This window comes from Lynx rufus, unplaced genomic scaffold (assembly GCF_022079265.1).
Source record: "Lynx rufus isolate CCGP_SWC_20201006 ecotype Redwood Valley unplaced genomic scaffold, mLynRuf1.p SCAF_4, whole genome shotgun sequence".
NCBI lineage: Eukaryota > Metazoa > Chordata > Mammalia > Carnivora > Felidae > Lynx > Lynx rufus.
In genome coordinates this window covers 102,230,760-102,256,280 of record NW_025814856.1, presented here as the reverse complement: position 1 = coordinate 102,256,280, position 25,521 = coordinate 102,230,760, and the positions used below count along the sequence as shown (strand labels likewise).

The 25,521-nt window shown below is 38.5% G+C and overlaps 1 protein-coding gene across 1 annotated transcript in view; it reads right to left on the bottom strand.

Moving 5' to 3' along the window:
* Positions 1 to 25,196, bottom strand: part of GLCCI1 (glucocorticoid induced 1) — a 123,061-nt gene extending 97,865 nt beyond the window's left edge. The window contains exons 1-2 of the mRNA XM_047095229.1: positions 25,157 to 25,196; positions 7,607 to 8,689 (exon numbers count right to left, since the gene is read on the bottom strand). Of these exons, the coding sequence (XP_046951185.1) occupies positions 7,607 to 8,689; positions 25,157 to 25,196 (1,123 nt within the window). The remainder of the gene's footprint in view (positions 1 to 7,606; positions 8,690 to 25,156) is intronic.
* Between the last annotated feature and the right edge of the window lie 325 nt (positions 25,197 to 25,521).

Below are 25,521 nucleotides of genomic sequence, written 5' to 3'. Positions count from 1 at the left end.
AAATACTGTATGATCTCACTTACATCGAGAAACTAAAAAAGTCACATTTATAGAAGCAGAGAGTACAGTGGTAGTTTCCAAGGGCTTGCAGGTGAGAGAAATGGGTAGATGTAGGTCAAAGGGTACAAACTTTTAACTGTAAGATGACCAAGTTCTGGGAGAATGATGATGAATAATGTAGAGCATGGTGACTCTAGTTAATAATACTGTACCGTATATTTGAAATTTGCTAGGAGTAGATCTTAAATGTTCTTATCACACACCAAACAAAGGCAGTAACTATGTGAAGCAATGGATGTTTTAATTAGCTTGACTGTGGTAATCATTTCACAGTATATACATATATCAAATCATCACACTGTACACCTCAAATATATACAATTTTTATTTGTCAATTATACCTCAACAAAGCTAGGGGGAAATATTAAAAAAAGGAATTATCTAGTTTAATAAACTTACTTTTCCTCTCAGAATTTTTTTCTCTAACCAAAACTCTAAAAATCCCACTTCTCATTTTAAAGATAGAGAAACTAAGACGCCAAGAATTAGTGACTTGCTATAAGTCAAATGTTAAAACTGGAAATACAACCCAAGTCTCTTAACTCCAATTACTTTCCAGTACACCTTTTTGTTTCTAAAACTCCTTTATGGTACCATTTGGAAAATAATTTGACCTTTAAATGTGATAATGCTGGAGAAAAGAACTAGGTTATTCTAGCAAGGAATAATGTAACCACACATTGCTTCATTCCACCTTCATCAGAAAAAAGACAATCCCAAAAGCAAATTTATAGAATCAGTTATAGGGCAACTCTAGTTGTCAGTCAATGCTCAATCTTATATTAATGCTACTTGTAGTAATCACTTTGTTAGGTACATAAGTATCAATAAAGATAAATAAGCCACAAAGAGCTCATTTATGTTTTCTTTGTTCTGCTTAAGGAAACAATTGTAAAATGTCTTTAGAAAATGCTTCATCAAATATTTAATTTTTTAGTAACGTGAAAGTTAAAATTAACGATGGGGACTACTCACAAAAGTTCTTTGTGGTTAACTGGATAAATAAGGAGTTATTACTGTCAGTAGGTGGTAGGTATTTGATCTTTAGTGACACTAGGCAGCAAGCTGTATCAGCTTATGAAATATTCAGATATTTAATTCTCATGGCTTGGAAGAAAATTTTGGACACTGACCTTGCCACACAATAATAGGTTTCACTAGTTTCTTTAACTCATCCTTATTTTTGGTGAGCCATCATTAAGGTGCACCATGGTGGCACTTCATTAAGTTACAAACATCCACAGTGCAAACCCACAAATTGCAGTGATAACTTGTTAGCTTTTGGGAGGACTGAATTAACCTAGCACCAGTTGCTGAGACAATCGAGACCAGTCTCTGCTTACTGATTCCTGAAGCATTCATTACTTTACCACCATGTGTAATTAATTTTTAATATTCATTGAGAAAAGTACCTCCCACTATGATTCAAGGACAGCACAGATTCTAGAGAAGAGGGCCAGACACAATCAAGTTCATATCCTTGAGTCCTCGGCAAGGATTTCTCTCACTTGCGCTCTCTCTCTCTCTCTCACATACACTTACATTGTTCTGTAAGAACAAATGAAGAAATATGACCAATTCATATATATTCTATTCTGGTTACATTCACCATCCTGTATCCTACATGTTTAAATATTCTGAAAATGTCAAAGCATATCCTGGCACAGTGTAACAGTGCTGTTGAAAAAACAGAAACCCTATTCTTTAGCAATTCTATTAGCTCAGAAATCACGGGTGATCACCAACATCAGAGTCTTTTTGAGTTAGGAGCAACAAGATAGTTTTGTGGAATAAACACTGTATCTGGAATCAGATGATTTGCACTTCGAATCCACTTTCTTGATAAATGAACATATACATTGCATAGTATATAATAAGCACTAAAATGCTTTCCTCCTTTCTACCTACAGCTAGAGGCACAGAATAATACAGGGGAAGTTACTGAGGTATTCCTAAACCTATCTCCTCCTGTTATTTGCCTCAATAGCATTCTTTTGAAGTAAACAACACTGCTTAAAGGTATCTGTCATGGTTGTTCCTACTACATTTAAATACTAGAACAGTATTTTTCTCTGTAATTGTTCATAATGTAAGCAAAGTCCTTACTTTCTTCAGAATTACTGCTAACCTATTACAATTTGTTTTGCAGAATAAATACAAATCTTATTCTTTTAGAATTAGCTGGGTGATGGGCTGGATCACGGTCAGTTTATGGGGTCCAAATAAGGGATAGAGAGAAAGAAAGGGAAGTAACTTCTGGCTCTTCCATCAGTTCCTTAGGCTTTCCATACTAATAAATGAGTACTGTTCTCTCTTTCCTCCACTTTTGGCAAATTCTATTAAGAGACTATCAGTCTCAAATTCAACCTCTTGTTAAAATACAAAGTATAAAGGACAGAAACAGCATCAGAAATTTATCATTTAATAACAAAATTATATATTAAGGCAAAAGACAACAGTGCCTGGCACAGGTGCTGTGGAAAAGCCTATCTTGGTGGTGGTGGTGTTCAGGAATCTCAAGCTCTGGAAAAAAGAATGAACTAAAATTAAGACTATCATGGTCGTTAGTATGTACTACTTGGCAGAATATTAGCTACATGCGAAAGTTTTGATGAAACAGGTTTTTAGAAACTTGTTTAAATTTCAGACTTAAAAAAAATCTTCTCTTATGAGTCATTTATTGAACATTGCCATTTATTTCCATTGTTATTCATTGCCATAGAGCCCAATTATTTCCTTGTTTTCTTATTCACATTTAGTCTGCATTATCACCAATAAAAACCACAAGGATGCCATTACCTTTCACCATTTACCAATGCCTAACTCCTAATTTGCATTAAATCCTTGAAGAAATGTATCCTGCAGTGAATGACATATCCTTCTATAAAAAGTACTGTAAATAATGAAATAATTTTTAGCTCAGTATACACTAAAGATATAAAATGAGTGTGTATATACACTCAGTATACACACACACAGCTACACACATAGTTAAACTGACCAAGATACTTTTATAAAACTTAGGTGTATGATATTCAATATGCTAAGAGTAAGTTAAGGGAGAGGAATATCATCTTTGAACATAAGACAGTAGTTTAAGAACTTCCATAAATTCACTTATCTATTTTGCTATTCACTCCCTGACCTGCAAATCTCATGCACCATAAGCGATGACAAAAACTAAATCATTAATGCTGCCGATCCTTAGTGTAAGTTCTCAAAGGCCTAAAACCTTTCCCAAAAATCAGTATTTGAAGCCTGTCATTTTAGAAAAAACAAAACAAAGACACTTTTAACTATTTTTACTCAAGTATAGGAAAACTTTGAAACAAGTTCCTCTAAGCACTCTAAGAAAACTCATTTTAAAAGAGAGGGCCATGAGGAGGGCCTGATTTCTAAGAATATCAGCCTGAGAAGTAACTTTATACAAAGAGAATGTCTGAGCATCTCTAAAAAGGGGAAAAAAGTAATTAAAATGTTTCATTCCACAAACTGAGCATAGTGTAAAAAAAGACTCAAAAAGGAAAATTTAATGAAAGACTGAAACACTGAAAGCAAATTAATTTGATTAAAACACAAAGACATACACACATTGTATGAAGTCATTCAATATTACATGCTAACTGGCTTTGTATTTTCTTTTAAAATGTAATCACAACTTAGCATAAAACAATAAAGCTCTCAAGATAACCATAAAAAATTCTAATCAAATTTCACTCTGGAGTTTGTAATCTGTTAGCATAGTAGGCCTAAATAAATGTTCTGTTAAATCAGGGATCAATGCATGCTATTCTCCATAACAGGAGCCATATAAATTACAAGCTCTTCCATGCTTTTTTAACTAGATTTAGTACACTTAAAAATAAGCAATATTCTCCATTCAGAGTTCTCTAATGCAACTCCTTTTATATCTTTTAGAATTTATAATTCATCCTAGTGCTCAATCTTAAAAAAAACACACACACACACACAAAAGGATTTGCAATTGCTACTTACTATCTTATCTTGCACAGTAAAATTGTGAGTATTTGTTCTGTTTCTAAATCCACAGGTTTTGCTCTGAGGTTTCAGAAAGAAGCAACTTTATTTTCTTTTGGTTATTACTCATGATTTTAGCTTACAGATGATTAACTTTAACACTAACATCCTGCTATATTCCCATTTGAGTTGTTCTATTTATCTCAAAGGTAGACTTTATGTATTACCATTACAAAAAAATAACTATTTGCATAATACTTTATGATTTTACATCTATTACAAACACATCACAGGGAGCCTGAGGATGCATTCAGCAGCTTGTCATTCACCACTTCAAGACCCTTCAGAACCAAACAAGGGGGAGGGTGACATTTTGCTAAATGGCAGAAGTAGAGAAATGAATATAAATAACAAACCTTGAAGTTTTAAAAATACAATAGAAATTTAAAAAATACAAAAATATGATTCACATGTATAAACGAGATAGTTTTAATTTGTAAAAGTCCATATCCTCTATATAGAGCAAGGTTATTAAAAGACTTACGTATCTTATGATACCGTTTCAAATTATCTAAAACTGTGCTACAAAAATAAAGAAAATTGCCATCTCGTTTAATTTTATAAATTAATACATTAAAACTGATTGCACCAATTACAGAATTCAGCTTTTCCTCAGCTTTATGAAATAACCTGAGTATCATTTCTTTATTATTATAGCCTAACCCTAAATATGCATATTAAGAATGTTTAAGAGGGAAATAATAATGATCTGACATGTTTAGAAATTATGTTGTTTCGTAATTTCTTCTTGGTAAAACAATTACAAAGAAAAGTATTTGAAGCTTCTGTATTTTCTTCCATCACCACCAGTCCAGGAAAAAAAAAAAAAAAACACGAATGCTCAGTTATGTCACCTCCAGTCCAAATGCTCACAGCACTTGAAGCTTTCTGTAAACAATATGCCTCTGTACTAAATACATATCCCTTGAGCCACCATCTACTTAATTTAACATTTTTAAATGTAGGTTCATATGCAGCATAACACCATCGTAAACACACACACACACACACACACACACAGAGGAGTGTGCAAAAAAGGAAGGAGGTGGGGAGCAAGAAATGGAGCACGTTGTTGTTTTTCATTCATGCAGTATAGTGATGTCAGTGTCTGCAGCAGCAGCAGCAGCAGCAGCAGCGGCGGCGGCAGCAGGAGCCTTGACCTGTAGAGGCTAAAATCCACTGAAGTCAGAACCTTGCAGAATTCAAAAGAAACTGAGTAGATACTGTTTGAAAAATTGTTCAACTGTTCATAGTATGGATTTTAAACGGCTAACTAAACAGAATAGATTAGTTGCACAGTTTTAATTTGGGTAGAGAGGGGTAAGGCAGGATGTGAAGTAACATAAAGGTAATATAATCAGGGAACTGAGGGCTGAAGAGCCTGCATTCAAAATCCCTTAAATCTAAGGAGCTGACAAAACCACCTGGTGTTAAAAACAGCAGAAAAGCCTCTTCTCTTCCCAATATAAGCTCTCTGGTGATGCAAATCTGTCTGCTGCACAACCAGACTCAGAAAAGTGTTTTCATCATTATTACATTAAAACTGAATTAAACTCGGATGTACCACACTACAACAAAGAGGATAGTTTAAGCCTGATCACAAATTTCATTAAAACTACTTTATTAGGGACCATGTAATTCTCAAGCAATTAAGACTTTTGAAAATGCAGAAAAACAAGTTGTACTATGATGTGTTGTAAGATGTTAGTGTTTATCAACAAAAGGGGAGGAGGCACTACATAGCCATTATATTGTTACAGCAACTACTCTTACTCTGCCCACAAAACCCTCTGTACACAATCAGTCTGAAATGGTTATCTTATGGCTGTTACATTAGCCCCTAAAAGAAAATCCCAAAACTCAATCTATGCACTGTTGAAGCTAAATCACTCAAAAATTTCTCTAACTGCTGCCTTCTATTCGTTCTTTTACCACTCATTTCATATAGCTCCAGAAAATGTGTAAGGGAGCTGCATATGGCATTAATCTGTTAGAAAATGGTGGCCTTTTCTATAAAATACAGCCAAAGATGTGTGTTCAGTTGTGGTCATTATTAGGGCGATCACGTTGTTTTCATTCATTCATTCAGGATTTGCTGGAGGATGTCAGTTTCTGCAGCAGCTGGCTTGACCTGGGGGAGGAGTGGGGGAGCAAATTCCTCCTGGTGCATACAGATTACAGGAGATATTTCTTGGTGCTCATGTACACATACCACTGCACTACATCCTACTCTGCCATACCATCAAGTGGTCTGAAAACAAGTGCCTTAGCAACATGCTAATTACTGGCCAGAAATGTAAAAAAACAAAAAACAAAAAACAAAAAAAAACAAAACAACAACACTAAAACTGCAATCTATCACAATATAATCACTTTCTCCAAGTCTAAGACATTCATTTAAAAAAAAAAAACTCCATTAAAAAAAATTCCACATACCACATAACCGTACGAGCTCCACAGTGTTTCCCTTCCACGCAGAGAGTTTTCCACTCGGTATGATCAGTTGTCTCCACAATACTGCAGCAGGAGCAGCATCTGTAGCTCTAGCCTGGTATCTAATTATATTAGCTACTCCACTCTCCCTTATGAGCTTTAAGTCCCTGTTTTGGCTAATCTTCCTTTTCTCCCCCAGGACTCAACTAGATCATGCACTGTGTCCCCAGACATAAACAAAACCAAACCAAAACAGAAAACATTAAGGGAAGCCTAGAGCATCCACTAGCTCACCACTACCTTTGACACCTAACAAAAAAGAAACTTGAGATGCTTTAACAGCTCAACTGAACTGTTAAGTGTACTTAAAAATGGAAGGAAAAAGTGAGCACACTCCACAAACAGGTCTTTAGAAAATTACCATGAAAATCTTGAGTTGGGCATTGACTATTTCCAGTGAAGTACTGCTCTGATGCATATGACTATATTAAGTAGAGAAAAAAGGGAGACGGGAAAAAAAAAAAAAGAAAAAAACACTATACACTTCAATTGCATACCCAAAACTGTCTCCTCTACACATCCAACAGATAATCCTTACATCATAACTAATGCCACCACCCTTCCAAAAAAGAAAAAAATATATATATGCCAGTAATCACAGACACGTTAGGAACTTTGTAGGAAAGCACAAAGAGCTTGTAGATTACAACCACCACCTTATCGGCTGCCAGAGTTTGTGTGCGTGTATTTTTAAGTGTTTCGCCCAGCTCCTCCTTCCCCGCTACCAACAGCAAACACATGAGTGAGCTAATCAGCTCTTAAACTGAAAAACCTTTCGATGCAGGCGAGTGATGGAAGATAAAATCTGAGGGGCGGCATGTGGGTCAAATAAAAGTTGTTTTGCAGTTCGCTCCTCCAAGCCCCGCAGCGACCGCAGGGAGGTGAGATTCCCAAAGCCACTTTCACACCTTCGATAATGCACTAGCAAAGAGAAGCCCGGAGAGGCTGAAGTTTCCACGGAGGGAACCGTCGGGGAAGACGCAGCCCGGGAGGACGGAAGGGTTGGGCTCGCTACCTCTGCACACGGGCGAGCCGGGGCTCCGTCTCTCAGGTGAGTTGCTCCTCCGGTGGTTCTCGGGGGACCGTCTCGGGCGGCCCTTGGCCCGCGGCGTCGGCTCGGTCGGGGCCGCGGCCGGCTGCAGCGTCGGGCTGGGCGGACTGGGGCCGCGGGCCGCGCCGGGCCCCGGGAGGTTACCCAGCGAGGCGGCGGCGGCGGCGGCGGGTGGGCGCGTGGGACTGTGCTGGCTGCCCCGCAGGAGCTGGTAGGGCACCGTGGCGCGGATGGGCTGCAGCAGCCGGCCGGCTCCCGCAGCCGGGGCGCAACCCACGCTGCCGCCGCCCGCTCCGTTCCCGCTACCGGCGGAGGGGGCGGCGGGCGGGGAGCCCGCGGCGCTGCGCCGCATCCTCTGCGGAGGGGGATGAGGGGTCTGAGAGGAACTGGAGGAGGAGGCAGTGGACATGGTGGCTCCGCGGGCCCGGGACGACGCCGGCCGACACCGAGGCGCGGAGCAGGCGGCGCGCGAGCGTGTGGGAGCCGGCGCGATAGTGCGTGCGAGTGTGTAAGGGGGAGGGGCGGGGGTATCGGGGAGGAGGAGGAGTCTCTTGGCTCCCCCTTCCCAACGCGCACCCCCGCGGCCTCGGCGAGGGGGGAGGGGAAGGCTGCGAAAACAAACGCCCAACGGCCCCAACCGCCGGGCCGGGCTCGGTGTGGCGGTCACGGCCGGGGCCGCGAGGAGCCCAGAGCCGCCGCCGCCCCGGGCATCGCGCTGACAGGGGAGAGGGGCAACAGTCCGGATCACGCAGCCTCGGGGGCCGCTCGCTGCCTCGCAGGGCTGCACGCGCGGGATCGCCTGGCAACTGCAGGGAGGGCCCGGACCCCTGTTTCTGGGGATCTGGGCAGGAGGAAAGGGCCTCGAGGTGTCTGGCTCTCCGCGGATTCCGCGCCACCGCAAACGCCGCCGCCGCCTCCGCCTGCTCCTCACTCCAAATGGCAACTGATTCCCCACCCGCACCCCGCCCCCGGCACCGCCTACCGGCGCTTGGACCCGGCAGCTGCCGCAACGAGCATTTCCATTGGCTCTGCCGCTCTCCACCAGAACTCGAGTGATTGGTTGCAGAGTAGGAGTGAGAGGAGCACTTGCCAGTTAGAGTGGGACGTCCTACTTTGGAGGCGGGGCGTGAGGGAGTGGAAGCGTGAAGGGGGGGGCGGGCGCTGGCTGAGGGCGCAGAAAGAGGCGTGAGAGTTGACAGCCCTTGGGATAAGACGGAGGGTTTGACTGGGCTGACCTAAGAAAGTGGGTCCGTGTGTGTCCTTGCGCGTGCCGCGACACCCACAGATACACACACACGCCGGTAAACAGGGCGCGAGGGCTCCACCCTCCTGGGCCAGTTGTACAACCTGAGACAGAGGACCCTTAAGGCTAATTTTACTTTGCAAGTACACCTGTTCTGGCGGGACGTTTTAGAAGTTGGAACCAGAAAAATATCCCTTCCCCTCTAACTTTAGTAATCGGAGCTTTTGTGGCTAGTAGACTAGTTAAAAGAACTTAAGGGCATCAAAAGCAAAGTCTAGAAGGATTCAAGAGTAGGCCAATACTTTTATAAAAGTCTATCCTAACATTTGTAGTTACGCAGTGAAAAGAGAATACCATCTTATGTTCCAAGACAATAACTGTGAATTGCAAGGGTTAACCAGAAATTGTGCATCATTACACCATCAGTTAGATATATTAATGGAGGGCACCCTGTTGCCCTTCCCCAGAAGCAGATGGCCTCTTGGGAGAAATAAATGCCAGACTCGCTGTAACAATCCACTGTGGTAAATTTGGTTTTAATTCTGCAGTGAAACTGAAGAGATACAGAGAATTTGGATGACCAACAAAAGCCTAAGTTTACCCTATGGTAAGCCAAGGTTTTAAACCTTATACAGGAACAATTAATTTAATGGTCTACATCAGATACTCTCCATTAATTTCCATGAGATAAAAAAAAAAAAAAAAGAGAGAGAGAGAGAAGTGGGTTATTAGATTGGTCTGCTCTTGGTGTCTGCCCACACTGACAAACTTCCTGTGATTTCAGGCACTGTATGCAGGGGTTAGTTTCGCTTAGAGGAGCCATCCCTCTCTGCTTCCTTGTACTCTAAGACCAAAAAGCCTACTAGTTTCTGTAAAGTAAATGAAACCCAATAAAAATACAAGAATTGCATCCAGTACTTCCCATTAAGATTGGTGGTAGTTCCTCACTTTATCATACACTAGAATAATTCTAGTAACTAGCTAACATTTAATGAGCATTCATCATGTGCCAACCACTGGTATAAGAATGTTTTATGTGTTAACTCATTTAGCCCTCCAAAAATGCAAAAGGTAGATACTATTATTCCCACTACGTACTCAGCTAAGTCACAAAAAAGTTAAATGTCTTGCCTGAGATTACTCAGCTAGTAAGTTGGGAGCAAAGAGCCTGACCTAGGTAAACTAACATGAGTCTGTGAGTAAGCCCTCTGTTCTAGCACATCACAGCTTAAAGCTGTGGAATACATGATTGGTAGAGTATTTACAACAGTCCACAAATCTCTTATGTGAGATAAGTTCTCATTAGTTCAAAAGAAATTTTACAAGTGAAGGCAGCCCATTGTGTATTTTTTTTTCTTTCCAGAATGACCTATTTTAATTTAAATAAAGTAAAAACCTTACTCTTGCAAATTTGGTGTAATTGATCTATTGTGTTAGTTTTTCCATCTAGACTCTTCATTGATTAGGAAATTGCATTCTTTTATGAGGAAAAAGAATAAGTAGCTTCTTTCCAGTGACTTTTTCAGAATATCAAGAACAAAAACTTTAACAGATTAAATATGTGAAGTTAAAAGGCCAGTAAATTTCTAAGTTGTTGATTTGATTACAGCATAGTTTCATTATAGAAATGTCCTCTCTGGCCACTCCTAAATATAAGTATGGAACAACCTCAACACATTAGATTACAATAATTCTAAATTTAGACCTAGCCACAGTCATAATGATCAATACTTGATTTGGATCTAAAACCACATACGTAGCCATATTTTAAAGGTTTTCTGTGTCTGTTCAAATTTACCATAGCCAATTACATCAGACATCTAAAGCAAATCTAAATAACCCACACAGACAACTATCATCTTAAAATCCTGTTTTCAGTTATTTGTAAGTCATTATTACCTATTTGGATGTTCAACCAGCTTCTCTTTGCTAAAGAAATCTTGGTCCTCTCTTAAAACTTTACTCTTGTGAAATAAGTACTGATCTTCATGTGTGAGGAATTCAGTCTCCAGACAAATCAAAGGTAGGCTAAAATAAACTAAACCCTGCTTTCAAATCTCCATTTGTTGAGTTCCTAATAATGTTTATTCTTATCAAGGATGAGAGTGGGCTCCCAGGGCATAACAGAAGCTTTAGGAAAATATTCTCCGTAAATTGGAAAACCCTTAGAAGGAGGGGCAGATTGCTTGACTAGCAGAGCACTGTTATACTACTTTGCTAGTTATGGGAGAGAAAGGACCAGTGCAGATTATTTCTATTTGTTGAATGTAAGCGTGACAATCTCTGGAAATTAATTTAAGACTTAACATTAGTAATGACCTCTTTACTATGTTGCCCTGACTAGAAGTAAAGACATTGACAAACAGTTTGGTGGCATTTCCACCTTTGTTCGTAGCCTTATGTATTGGCTGTCCACCATTAGCTCACTTGAGGCAGAATTCTATTATATTTACTTCTTAGATCATATATGGTAATGGATGTATTTTAGATTAAATTAAAACTTGGAATCACTGGCTACATGTGATTAATATGCAGCCCCATGTGGAGAGAAAAATGAGGTAAAGAACCAACAGGCCTACAGAGCTACCAAAACCTCTCTTTTCTGGTTTCATCCAAGTTTGCCAGGCTGCACATCCAAGGTTCATCCAAATCTAAGAGGCAGTCCAGGCTGTCAGTATTAGCAATGAGGTCATGGCTGAGAGAGAACACTAAACAGATCTGCACTGATGCTCATCTTAAGCTGATTAAACTCTCTTGTAGGTGGATTCCTTATAGCAACAACAACAACAAAAAAAAAAGCCTTGCCTGAATTTTAGTCCCTGGCAGATGCTTACAGTAATACTCCTTACTGCTTGTGACAGCCTATGTGCACCTTTGCACTAGGTGTTCCCTCTGCCTGAAAAGTTCTTGCCCCAGATATTCACATGGCTTTCTCCCTCATTTCCACCCGCTATTTACTCAGATGTCACCACCTTCACAGTGGTTCCAGTGTTCTGAAAACCCTTGTTAAAATTGCAAGCACCCCCTAGGCATTACCTATTCTCTGTCCTACTTTTTTTTTTCAGAAAACTTATCACAATCCAACTTATTATATAATTATTTTTTGTTCAGTCTGCCTAGAATATAAGAGCCATGAAAGCAAGACTTTGTGTTTTATAACTGCTGAATCTTCGCAGTAGTGCTTGGTACATGGTAGACAATCATTATTTGCTCAGTATCGTTGAAAGAGTAGCAAATTTTAACCAGTGTTTGTCCCATGAACCAGAACTGTGGCTTTTATTAGAAAACATACCTATAATCATAGGTATATCTGCTGAAAAGACATAGCCACAGAGTAGAAAAACGTTCCATATGGCTACTATAAACCATACAGATATTTGCATTAGATCTGGCATTCAAACAGAAAGCATATCTTGTATTCTGGTCCTTATACAGGCAAAGTGAAAAATATTAGCCCTAGTGTATCTTGGAGGCTCATCAGAGGTTGGAAATGGACAGTGAAATTGGTGATGGAGAAATAGGCAGTTGAAATTTGCAGAAAAAAAAAAATAACCAAGTGAAATTGACAGAGAAGCACAGTTGAGGACAGTTAGGGAATGACATCTGCTGATTTGTAGGTAGTTCTGTCTCACTGTTAGGAACAGTTATTCTCAAGAGGCCTGTATAAAGGAACTGAAAAAAAATGTATTTAAATAGAAAGGAACATTTAATGTAAGTAATAAAAATCTTGCTGTTTCTTTTTCCCTAGTTTTATTGAGATATAATGACATGAGATTATATTGAGATATAATGACATGAGATTGTGTTAGTTTAATGTAATGATTTTGCACTATATAGGTCTAAAGTGTAAAATGATTAACAACGTAAGGCTAGCTAACACATCTATTACCTCACATAGTTACGTGTGTGTGTGTGTGTGTGTGTGTGTGGTGAGAACTTTTAAAATGTATTCTTTTAGCAACTTTCAAATATACAATATAGTATTGTTAACAACAGTCACCTTGTTGTACATTATATCTCCAGAATTTATTCATTTTATAATTGGAAATCTGTATCTTTTGACCACCTTCACTCATTTCCCTCACTGCCCATGGTCTACCCCTGATAACCTCCCATATTTTCTCTGATGAGTTTGGGGTTTTTTAGGTTCCGCATATAAGTGACATCATATGGTGTTTGTCTTTCTCCATCTGACTTATTTTGCTTAGCATAATGCCCTCAAGTTTCATCCATGTAATCACAAATAGCAGGATTTTTTTTCTTTTCTGTGACTGAATACTATTGCATTATGTATATTTTATATTTATATATGTTTCCATGTCTTGACTATTGTAAATAATGCTACAATGAACATGGGGATTACAAATACCTCTTTGAGATACTCATTTTCTTTGGATATATACCCACATGTGGGATTGCTACATTATATGGCAGTTCCACCTCTAATTGTGGGAGGAATCTCCATTCTGTTTTCCAGGATGGCTGTACCAATTTACATTTTTACCAGGAGTGCCCAAGAGGTACCTTTTCTCCACATCCTGACTGGCACTTGTTATCTCTTGTATTTTCTGGAAAAGAAATTCTAACAAGTGTGAGGTGACATCTCATTGTACTTTTGATTTGCATTTCCTGGATGATGAATGCTGTGAAGAATCTTTTCATGTACCTGTTGACTATCTGAATATCTTCTTTGGAGAAAGTGTCTGTGTAGGTCCTTTGACCATTTCCTTTGCTGTCTGTGTAGAAGGCTTTTTAGTTTAATGTAGTTCCACTTGTTTGTTTTTGCTTTCATTGTTTGTGCTTTGGGCATTGTATCCAGAAAATCCTTGCTGAGACCAGTGTCAAGAAGCTTTTCCCCTATGCTTTGTTTCTAAAATAAATTCAAGAGAAGCAACTGAAATGGGGGATATTTTATTTCTAAATAGTAAATATCAAAAGAGTGAGTATATAATTCTTCCTACAATGATAGAAAACCGTGATGAGGACCACCAGTTTTTCAGCTTTCATTTCCACAGCAATTTCTATTGCCAACTATGAGGCCAGGGGCACATTCCCTAAGCTGATACATAAGTTGACTTTTATCATTTAACTAGAAGACTATATTGTACAAAGCCAGGACATTCAGAGTCTAAAGATGTGGGGACGAAAGAACTGCAAATATTCTCTTTACATGGTGCGGCACTCCATTTGTTTTAGTTCCAAACATGGTGTCAACAATACATGAGACCAATAGTAGTCCTGTGAAGAGTATACTTGATAATTGTAGTATTAATTTTTTAAAGATCACTTTAGAGTGATCAGAATGTGTCCCAGATTAATTTCCTCCTTATGTGTCTGAATTTTACTTTTTACCACATGAGTGAGTTGAGGGACTGTTGTTAAGGCTCATTCAATTCATCAGCAGTGCTTGACTAGAGAAGTTTCTTATTATTTTAAGCTTTTTGTAGCACACAATTTTCAGTGTCCTACTCAGCATCTTATTGAAAAGGCCCACACCAATACATCTAATAGACCTATATGAAGGTTTAATAGCACATTACTGGTCGCAGGCCTTAGTAACTCCTCACCAAGTTACTTATCAAATGTCTTGGGAGTGTCAGAAACCACTGTATGCTCTGTAGGGCACATCTGTTCTCACACTTTGGTAAATTGTAGTCTCTCAGAGGCAAAAAGCTCTGCCGACAAATAGAGGAAAAATCGTGTCTAAACACAGGTCCTCAAGAGGAGAACCATAAATAAAATACTAATGGAAGTGATGGGAGGGAAAGATCACTTTTGAGGAAAGGCATCAGGAAGAAGAACATGAAGAAGTCTCGTCATCAGGAAGACACAGGATATATTAGGAGATAATTGGACCATCTACCTTGATTGATGGTTAATGAAAGATAAATCTGGATCAATTGATGACAGGTCATGGAGGTTGGTAGGTAAAGCTTGTTCTTGATTGAGTACGCAGTGAGGAGCTGCCAAAGATTCTTGAGTGGGTGGGGAGAAACTGAGTGCAGCTGTGTTTCATGAAAGTTAATGCAAGGACAATTTTCAACACAGATTAGAGACTGAATACTGGAAGATGATTTAGCAGACTTGGACAATAATCCATGTGAGTTTAGTTCATGAGAGGGGAATGGCAGAGGATGTGGAGAGGAGGAAAGTGATGGGCCTTCTCAGCTGATGGACCTTGAAAGTAGGAGGTCAGACAACTCTGAAACTTCAGGATTGGAATGCTGGCAGGATAGTAGTGGCTTGAAAAGCATAGCCAGGAAAACAAGCAGGTTTGGTGAGAAGATAATTATGAATTCAGCTATAAATAAAAGATCCAGAGGATATTAAGATGGAGTCAGTTTTTTTTTTTTTTGCTTTATTTTTAAGTTTATTCTCATAGAAAGAGAGAGAGAGAAATCATGGTGGGGGGCGGGGGGCGGGCAAAGACGCAGAGAGAGTGAATCCCAAGCAGGTTCCATGTTGTCAGCACAGAGCCCAATGCAGGGCTCAAACTCACAAACTGCCAGATCATGACCTGAGCTGAAATCAAGAGTCAGATGTTTAACTGACTGGGCCACCCAGGTGCCCCTCTTTGTCTTACTAAGATATAACTGACACACAGCATGGTATAAATGTAAGGTATACAGCATAAAGATTGGATTTATGTATTTGTATTTCAAAATGATTACCACAATAAGTTCAGTTTTAACACCAACCATCTAGTATAGATACAAGAAGAAAGAAGAAAAAAAATGTTTGAAGGTAGTTTTTAAATGATAGTGAAGTTGAGAACAGCAGAGATAAGGATTTGGGGGTATCCACATAGATAAAGTATTTGAAGCCAGGGGTATAAATGAAGTTGGCAAGGGAGAAAAGTGTAGAAATAAAGGACAGAAGATCAAGGGCAAAATTTTGAGAATTTATACATTAGTGGCGGAGAAAAGAGTTAAACAAAACAAAGCTAGAAAAGAAGGCAGAAAGGAAGCACTCCTTAATAAAATGGAGAGTGTTTGGTGTTTTTGAAGATAAGTTTGGTAGCAGGGGGAGGAAAGACAGAGAGGGGAGCCTGACCATATGTTCAGTTCCCCATGATGACTATTTTATTTCTTACTCTTTTTTTTTTTTCCAGTCGTCGAAAACCATCCCCACACCTGCTTACCCTGGTACAACTCCAGTATATCCCTACCATCAGATCTGCAAATCTTTTGGCATTTGGCTCAATTTCTCGATTACAAGTAATACATTTTCTGCTCTCCTACCGAAAGCCATTTTCCTCTACTTGTGATTTAAATTCTTCTCTTCTTACCCTCCCTCTTGTTCATCATCAAATGCTTGATTATTCCCAAATATGTACGAACAAGCTCCATCAGAACATTTTTAAAAAGCAAAACAAAGATTCTTGTTTTATCCCTTTCCATCTGCAGCTCTAATTCCCTGATCCCTTCACAGCAACGCTTCTTGAGAGAGTTGTCTACAAGTTAACTGATTTCCTGTTCAGTGTACTTTAATCTGGCTTCCACCCTCATCATACCACTGAAAACAGCTACTCAGTGTTGTCAACAGCCTCCATATTGCCAGGCCCAATCAATATTCCTTGGACCTCATCCTAATACAAATTTTAGCAGTTTTCAACATACTAGGTCAGGCTCAACTTCTTGACAAAAGATCTGGTGGAGTCTAACTGCAATTGCCTGGTCTGCCTGCTACTTTTCTTACTTTTTTCTCTCTTTTTTTCCACACGTACTTATTTATTTTTTATTTTAATTCCAGTATAGTTACCATATAGTATTATATTAGTTTCAGGTATACAATATAGTGATTCAACAATTCTATACATTACTCAGTGTTCATTATGATAAGTGTACTCTTAATCCCCTTCATGTATTTTACCCATCCCCCTATCCACCTCCCCGCTCTGGTAACCATCTGTTTGTTCTCTGTAGTGAAAAATCTGTTTTTTGGGTTCTTTTTCTCCCCCCTTTGTTCGCTGTTTTATTTCTTAAATTCCACGTATGTGTGAGGTCATATGGTATTTGTCTTTCTCTGATTGAATTATTTAGCTCAGCATTATACTCTCTAGCTCCATCCATGTTGCACATGGCAAGATTTCGTTCTTTGTTATGGCTGAATAATAATCCAGTGTGTGTGTGTGTGTGTGTGTGTGTCTGTATGCCACAACTTCTTTATCCATTTCTTTATCAATGGACACTTGGGCAGCTTCCATAGTTTCCCTATTGTAAATAATGCTGCAGTAAACATAGGAGTGCATATATCCCTTCAAATTAGTGTTTTCATATTCTTTGGGTAAATACCCAGTAGTGTGATTACTGGATCATAGGGTAGTTCTATTTCTAATTTTTTGAGGAATCTCCATGCTGTCTCTCATAGTGGCAGCACAAATTTGCATTCCCACCAATAATGCACAAGCGTTCCTTTTCCCCTACATCATTGCCAACACTTGTTTCTTGAGTTTTTGATTTTAGCCATTCTGACAGGTGTGAGATGATAGCTCACTGTAGCTTTTATTAGCATTTCCCTGATGATGAGTGATGTTGAGAATCTTCTCATGTGTCTGCTGGCCATCTGTGTGCTTTCTTTGGAGAAATGTTTGTTCATGTCTTCTGCCATTTTTTAAATTGGATTATTTGTTTTTTGGGTGTTGAGTTTTATAAGTTCTTTATAGATTTTGGATATAACCCTTTATGGCATATGTCATTTGCCAATATCTCCTCCCATTCCAAAGATTGTCTTTTAGTTAAGTTGATTGTTTCCTTTGTTGTGCAAGAGTTTTTTTTTTTTTTATATAGTTCCAATAGTTTATTTTTGTTTTTGTTTCCCTTGTTTTGGGAGACTTATCTGGTAAGATGTTGCTATAGCCAATGTCAGAAATACCGTGGCCTGTCCTCTTTGGTATGATTTGTATGGTTTCAGGTTTCTCATTTAGGTCCTTTATCCATTTTGAGTTTACTTTTGTGTATGATGTAAGAAAGTGATCCAGTTTCATTCTTTTGCATGTTGATGTCCAGTTTTCCCAACACCATTTGTTGAAATGTCTGTCTTCCCATTGCACATTCTTGCCGTTTTTGTTGAATATTAATTGACCATATAATTGTGGGGTTGCTTCTGGGCTTTCTATTCTGTTCTATTAATATGTGCCTATTTTTGTGCCAGTACCATATTGTTTTGATTACTACAGCTTTGTAATGTAACTTGAAGTCTGGAATTATGATTCCTCCAGCTTTGCTTTTATATTTCAAGAAATAAAAGCTTTGTCTATTTTGGGTCTTCTTTGATTTCATACAAATTTGAAGGTTGGTTGTTCTCATTCTGTGAGAAATGTTGATATTTTGATAGGGATTGCATTAAATCTTTGGATTGCTTTTGGTAGTATAGACATTTCAACCATATTCTTCCAATTCATGAGCATGAAATTTCTTTTCATTTTTTTATGTCATCTTTAATTTCTTTCATCACTGTTTTATAGTTTTCAGAGTATAGGTCTTTCACCTCTTTGGTCAATTTTGTTTCTAGTTATTTTATTATTTTTGGTGCAATTGTAAATAGGATTGATTTCATTAATTTCTCTTGCTGCTTCACTATTAACATATAGAAATGTTACAGATTTCTGTACATTGATTTTGTATTCTATGACTTTATTGTATTCATTTATCAGTTCTAGTCATTTTTTGGTGGAGTCTTTAGGATTTTCTATTCATAGTATCATGTCCTCTGCAAGTAGTGAAAGTTTTACTTCTTCCAATTTGGATACCTTTTATTCCTTTTTCTTGTCTGATTGCTATGGCTAGGACTTCCAGTATTATGTTGAATAAAAGTGGTGAGAGTGGACATTCTTGTCTTGTTCTTGACCTTGGGGGAAAAACTCTGTTTTTTTCCCAAGGAGTATGATGTTAGCAGTGGGTTTTTCATGTAAGGCCTTTAATATGTTGAGGCATGTTCCCTCTACACCTGCTTTGTTGAAGGTTTTTTTTATCATGAATGGATGTTGTACTTTGTCAAGTGCTTTTCCTGCATCTATTGAAATGATCATATGGTTTTTATCCCTTCTCTCCTTGATGTGATGTATCATGTTGATTTTCAAATACTGAACCACCCTTGCATCCTGGGAATACATCCCACTTGATTGTGGTGAATGATTTTTTTAATGTATTGTAGGATTCAGTTTGCCAAGGATTTTTGAGGATTTTTGCATCTATGTTCATTTTGAGGATTTTTGCATCTATGTTCATCAGAGATATTGGCCTGTAGTTCTCTTTTTTGTGATGTCCTTATCTGGTTTTGGTATCAGAGTAGTGCTGGCTTCACAGAATGAATTTGGAAGTTTTTCTTCCTCTTCTTTTTTTTTTGGAATAGTTTGAAAAAAACAGGTATTAAATCTTTAAATGTTTGGTAGAATTCACCCTGTGAATCCCTCTGGTCCTAGACTTTGCTTTTTGGGAGTTTTTTGATTACAGATAAAATTTCATTGCTAGCAATCCGTCTGTTCATGTTTTCTACTTCTTTCTACTTTAGTTTTAGTATGTTCCATGTTTCTAGGAATTTATCCATTTGTTCTAGGTTGACCAATTTGTTGGTATATAATTTTTCATAATAATCTTACAATCCTTTGTATTTCTGGGCTGTCCATTATTATTTCTCCTTTTGTGTTTGTGATTTTATTTGCATCCTCCCTCTTGTTGTTTTTGTTCTGTTTTGTTGGTGAGTCTGGCTACAGGTTTATCTATTTTGTTGATCTTCTCAAAGAACCAGCTCTGGTGTCATTGATTTGTTCCATTGTTTTTGTTTTGTTTTGGTTTGGTTTTAGTTTCTACAATAGAAACTAAATCATTTATTTATTAAATCACTTATTTCTCCTCTAATCTTATTTCCTTCCTTCTACTGGTTTAGCGTTTTGCTTATTGTTCTTTTTCTAGCTCCTTTAGGTAGAAGATCAGGTTGTTTACTTGATTTTTTTTTTCTTCTGAAGGTAGGCCTGTATTGCTATAAACTTCCTCTTAAAGCCACTGTTGATGTATCCCAAAGATTTTGGTTTTGGTTTTTAATTTTCATTTTTTTTACATGTGTTTTTTGATTTCCTTTTTGATTTCCTCTTTGATTTTTTTGGTTGACCCATTCATTGTTTAGTAGCATGTTATTTAACCTCCATGTATTTATGGTCTTTCCAGATTTCTTCTTGTGGTTGACCTCTAGTTTCATAGTATTATGGTCAGAAAAGATGCATGGTATGTCTTGAGTCTTTTTGAATTTATTGACACTTGTTTTGTGGCTTAATATGTGATCTATTCTGGAGACGGTTGTCCATGCACTTGAAAAGAATGTGTATTCTGCTGTCTTAGGATGGAATGTTCTGAATATATCTATTTTTTAAATGTTTATTTATTTTTGACAGAGAGACAAAGCATGAGTGGGGGAGGAGTAGAGAGAGAGGGCGACACAGAATCCAAAGCAGGCTCCAGGCTCTGAGCTGTCAGCACAGATCCCGACATGGGGCTTGAACTCACAGACTGTGAGATCATGACCTGAGCCGAAGTCAGATGTTCAACTGACTGAGCCACCCAGGTGCCCCAGTTCTGAATATATCTATTAAATCCATCTGGTCTAGGGTGTCATTCGAAGTCACTGTTTCCTTATTGATTTTCTGTTTGGATGATCTATTGATGTAAATGGGGTGTTAAAGTCTGCTGCTAATACTGTAATATTATCAATTAGTTCCTTTATGTTTGTTATTAGCTGTTTTATGTATTTGGGTGTTCTCATATTGGATGCATAAATATTTACATTGTTGTATCTTTTTGTTGGATTGTCCCCTTTATTATTACATAGTGTCCTTCTTTGTCTCTTGTTATAGTCTTTGTTTTAAAGACTATTTTGTCTAATGTAAATATTGCTACCCAGTTTTCTTCTTACATCCATTTGCATGATAAATATTTCTTTATCCTTTCACTTTCAATATGCATGTATCTTTAGATCTGAAATGATTGTCTTATAGGCAGCATATAGATGGATCTTGTTTTTTAAATCCATTCCATCACCCTATGTCTTTTGATCACAGCGTTAAGTCCATTTACCTTCCAAGTAATTATTGATGAGTATGTGTTTCTGTCTCCTACTCTACTAATCACTCTTGTTCACTGTCCTTCAGGGGTTTTACTTCCTCCAGTGCCCTCTAAAAACTGGGCTATATTCTCTGTTCTCTTCTTGGTTATCTCAAGCATTTCCATGGTATTAAATACTCTAAAATGCTGGCAACTTAAATTAATCTCTCCAGCCCAGACATTTCCTTAAAATTTGGTATTCAGTTGCCTATCTGACATATGAAGTCTCCATGAACATCTGAAAGTAATGTATCTGAACTAGAACTGAAGTCTTAATTTCTATATTACTGCCCCCCAACACCTCCCTGCCCTCCTCCCCCCCCCCCCCGCCCCGCTTAAAAAGAAGTTCTATCTGTATTCTGTATGTTGTTTCCCCACTTTAGTAAATGGTATCAACATCCACCTAGTTATTGTAAATAAGATGACCTGGGCAGTATTCTTGATTTCTCACTCTCCTTCCTTCCCCAGTTCCAACCCATCAGCTTGTCCTTTCATTTACTTCTCATAAATAGATGTCTAATCTATCCCCTTCTCTCCATGTCCTCTGCTACTGCATCAGTCCAAATTACCATCATCTCTTACCTAAGCTACTGCTATAGCTGCTAGCTGGTCTTTCCACTCCACTCTTGCCTTCCTTAATCGATTTTCTGCTTACCAGTCAGGGTAAACCTGGAAATATATTGGACCATGTTGTTTGCTGCTTAAATCAGTTCAATGTCTTCCAATTACTTTGCAGTCAAATTAAATGAGCTTATAAGGCCTACCCTGTTCTGGCTTCAGCCTCCTTCCCCAGCTTAATCTTGCTGTTCTCTGCCTCATCTTTTAAGTTCCAGTTGTAGTAACCTCCTTGCAATTACTCTGAAACTCTACTTCAGGGTCTTCACACAGCTTATCTTCAGGCTGAAACACTCCTACTACATCCCTCACCCTCCCCAGCTTCCCTTAGTGGCTCCCTCACGTTCATCATGGCTCAGCCTAAATGTCTCCAGCATATCCTTTGAGTCCTCACCTATGGCTAATAACCTGTAATAATCTATCATTAAGCAAGTCTGTTTCATCTGTAATGCTCATTACACGTTGCAAATACACATTTGTTTACTTGCTTATGTGGTAAGCCTCCCCCACTAGATTGTAAAATCTCTAAGGGCAAGGGCCTTGTCTCAGTACTTGATCACTTAACGCCTAGCCAGTGCCTAGAATATAACAGGTGATCAATAATTATTTGTTCAACCTTTATTGGTGCCTGAGTAGCTTGGTTTATTGAGCATCTGGCTCTTGATTTTTGCTCTGGTCATGATCTCAGGGTTGTGGGATCAAGCCCTGTGTCTGGCTCCATGCTGAGCATGAAGCCTGCTTGGGATTCTCCCTCTCTCCATCTGCCCCTCTCCCCAGCTTGCGCTGTCTCTCTAAAACTAAAATAAACAAGCAAACAAACTTTATTGGATACTGATAGCTTCCCATTTCCTGATTTCAAACCTTGCATGACCCTATTAAACGTTCTGTGGGAAAGCTTCCTGTAGTCTTACGTTAAAATCTTTATATTAAGATTATATTATTTTATATTCCATATATTCTTTATATTAAAATTAAAGTCTTATAGTAAAAGTATTGTTTCAATTACTTGAATAGATTTCTGTTCTTATAATTGAATGATCACTAATTGATAAAGTTTGGAAAAGATGGGGATACCAGCAATTTCAAATGCTACTGAAAGGGCAAGAGGGTTAAAGCTACACAAAAAATCATTCTCAACACTGGTAATCTTCAAGCCAACACTATAAAATGTGGCTTCATGGAAGCCTGGTTACAGTGGGATCATGAGAAGATTAAGAAGGTAGATGTAGCCATCGTAGAATGTTCTTTTGAGAAATTTGACAGTAAAACTAAGGCATGAATTAAAATGGGATCCTGGGGTTCAACAGAGACCAAGAAAGTATATGTTGGGTTGGTTTAACAAGAATACAGAAGAAATGTTTATTGCCTATAAGCCAAAGAAGCCAAAGGAGAAAAAAATGAAAAAGCAAGCTTTGAATGGGGAGGAGGATTCATAGATATAGCTTCCATGAGGCAATAGAGAATTTGATCAAGAGCGCAAGTTTGACAAAAAGGGACCATGTTTCCTGCCCCCCCCCCCATTATGGGAAGAAGGGAAGACACGAGCATGGAGGTAAAGAAAAAAATGTATGTAGCACAAAGGGAGGTTAAGTGTGGTCACCTCAGGAGGCAGCAAAGTCATCTACAACTGGTCATTAAGGGGAGGGTCAGAGTCTCTAGAAAGGCTTTTCTGAAACACACTTCCATCTCTCTATCACCTCCCTACCCAAGATTGTAGATGCTGTCTACTGCCACTGTAGCAGAGACTCACTGCTGCTGAAGGCTGCACTAGTTGATGGGAATGCACCTTATTTCTCAGGTGGGATGGAATAGGAAAACTCCTGCAGTCACTGAGGAAAAGGGCAGTTAGAAGGAAATGTGGGAGTTTAAAGAGCTCTGACATCATGAGGAATAGGACAAGGGCACAGAATTGTGTTTTCCAAATGTGTAAATCATGAGGAATAGCTGGAGTCCCATGCTAAAAATACAGATTTCAGCCTTCCTTCCTGGAAAATCTAATTTTGCATGTTTGGGAATGGGTAGGGTAGGACTGTATAATTTTTAACAAGTTCCCCAGGTGATCATTATGATCAGGCAAATCTGGAAAACAATGGATTAGAAATGAATAAAAGTTCATTGAACTTAATTATAGGACGCAAATATTTTCTCATTCTTCAGCCAAATTCCAAGAAATGTTGATAGGTGATAATGGACATCATTTAATGGAAATTACCCAAAGAAAACAGTTTTCAAAGAAGTAGGATCTAGTTCTCTGGTTCAAGAAAATATACACTGATACTTAAAATAGAAGACTAGAGATATTTTTATTATAGGGAATTTTATTAAGGAAAAAGTAAATGGAACTGACTTGCTGATATTGTTTGTAATATAATGAGTCATATATTTTTTAAATTTTTTAAGTTTATTTATTTTGAGAGACAGAGTAAGCAGGGGAGGGGCAGAGGCAGAGGGAGAGGGGGAGAGACAATTCCAAGCAGGCTCCACAGTATCAGCACAGAGCCCGATGCAGGGCTCGAACTCACAAACCAAGAGTTCATGACATGAGCCGAAACCCAGAGTCAGATGCTTAACCAACTGAGCCACCCAGGAGCCCCATGAGTCAGGTATTTTAAAACCTGTTCTGCTTCTAGTTTGCTTGCGTCCCAGATTAATGAACTAAACATAATAGAATCTAAGAATGTGACTTGATTTTATCCATTCTTATCATTCTTAAAGAGGATCTTAAGCGCACCAGTTCAGGTCCCTTTAAAATATTTAAAAATATCACAGAAAGGGTGATTTGTATTGATATACAACAGTCAGGCCCCAGGCTGCTTTCTGGGACCATTGGGCCCCACTAATTTGTACCAGTTCTCTTCTTTTCTAGTTGGCCCTGACCATCAGGTATAAATTAGTGCTAAATCAGTATTAGCTGATACTTCCCCAGGTGTGGGAAGTGTGGAAACCAGATCACATGAGCAAACACAGCCCTTCCTGGCTACATTTAAAGTAAGATGGTTATTATACTGTACAGGGAAAAGGCTTTTTTTCCCCCTAATCTCATGCCGCCTTAATTTACATTAACTTGATATACTGATATCTATAGTCAGAATCAATTTTCAGTTATTAGTTTCCCTGCCCCCTTTATATTTTATTCATTTTTCCAGGGAGACTTCTCCTACTCTTCCCATTTTCCCCTCCAGCCATGTCTTATGCCCCACATGGTTTTGCATTTCTAGTGCTACTTACGGAGTTGAGTGGGTAGGCCAAAGGGGACTTAGTTTACATACATGGTTTAATTGCTCACCTTGGGGAGAACAGTGTCCTAAATAGACTTCAGTTTTGCCCCAGCACCATTACTCAACAAGTTATTTATGTAAGTGTCACTTAATGACACAGAAATAAACAAGGAGCTCAAGTGTGTTACTGAAGAAAGAAGCTTTAGCTGCCCATTTTTCTTACTCAAGGAACAGTCTCACTTCAGTTGTTCTTAGAAAACTGTTAAGAAGTTGTCTTTAAAGAAAAATCTAAGAAAATCAGGTGGAACATAAATACTATGAGTCAGGTCTAAGCTACCTTTACCTTTGTAAGGATTAGTTGCTTTGTTATCCATTATTGTCATCGTCATTAATTATTATCAATGATAAGGAATCTTGTTATTTCTCTCAACACTTCCAAGTCCTAGCTACTCATAGTCTAGCTATGTATTCAGCAGACTGAGAAATATTAAACATATATGTTCAGTATTTAGCCATAGATGAAAACAGAAACAAATGTCCAAATTTCCAATGAAATGGTGTGACTCTACATAATTTTTCCCTTCCTACATCATGTGTTTTATAGAAATCTCATAGTATTTTTAAAGCATATTCACATCTATGACCTTTTTGTATGCAGTAATTCTGTGATTGTTTCCATTTTACAGATGGGGAAATTGTCCTTGAAAC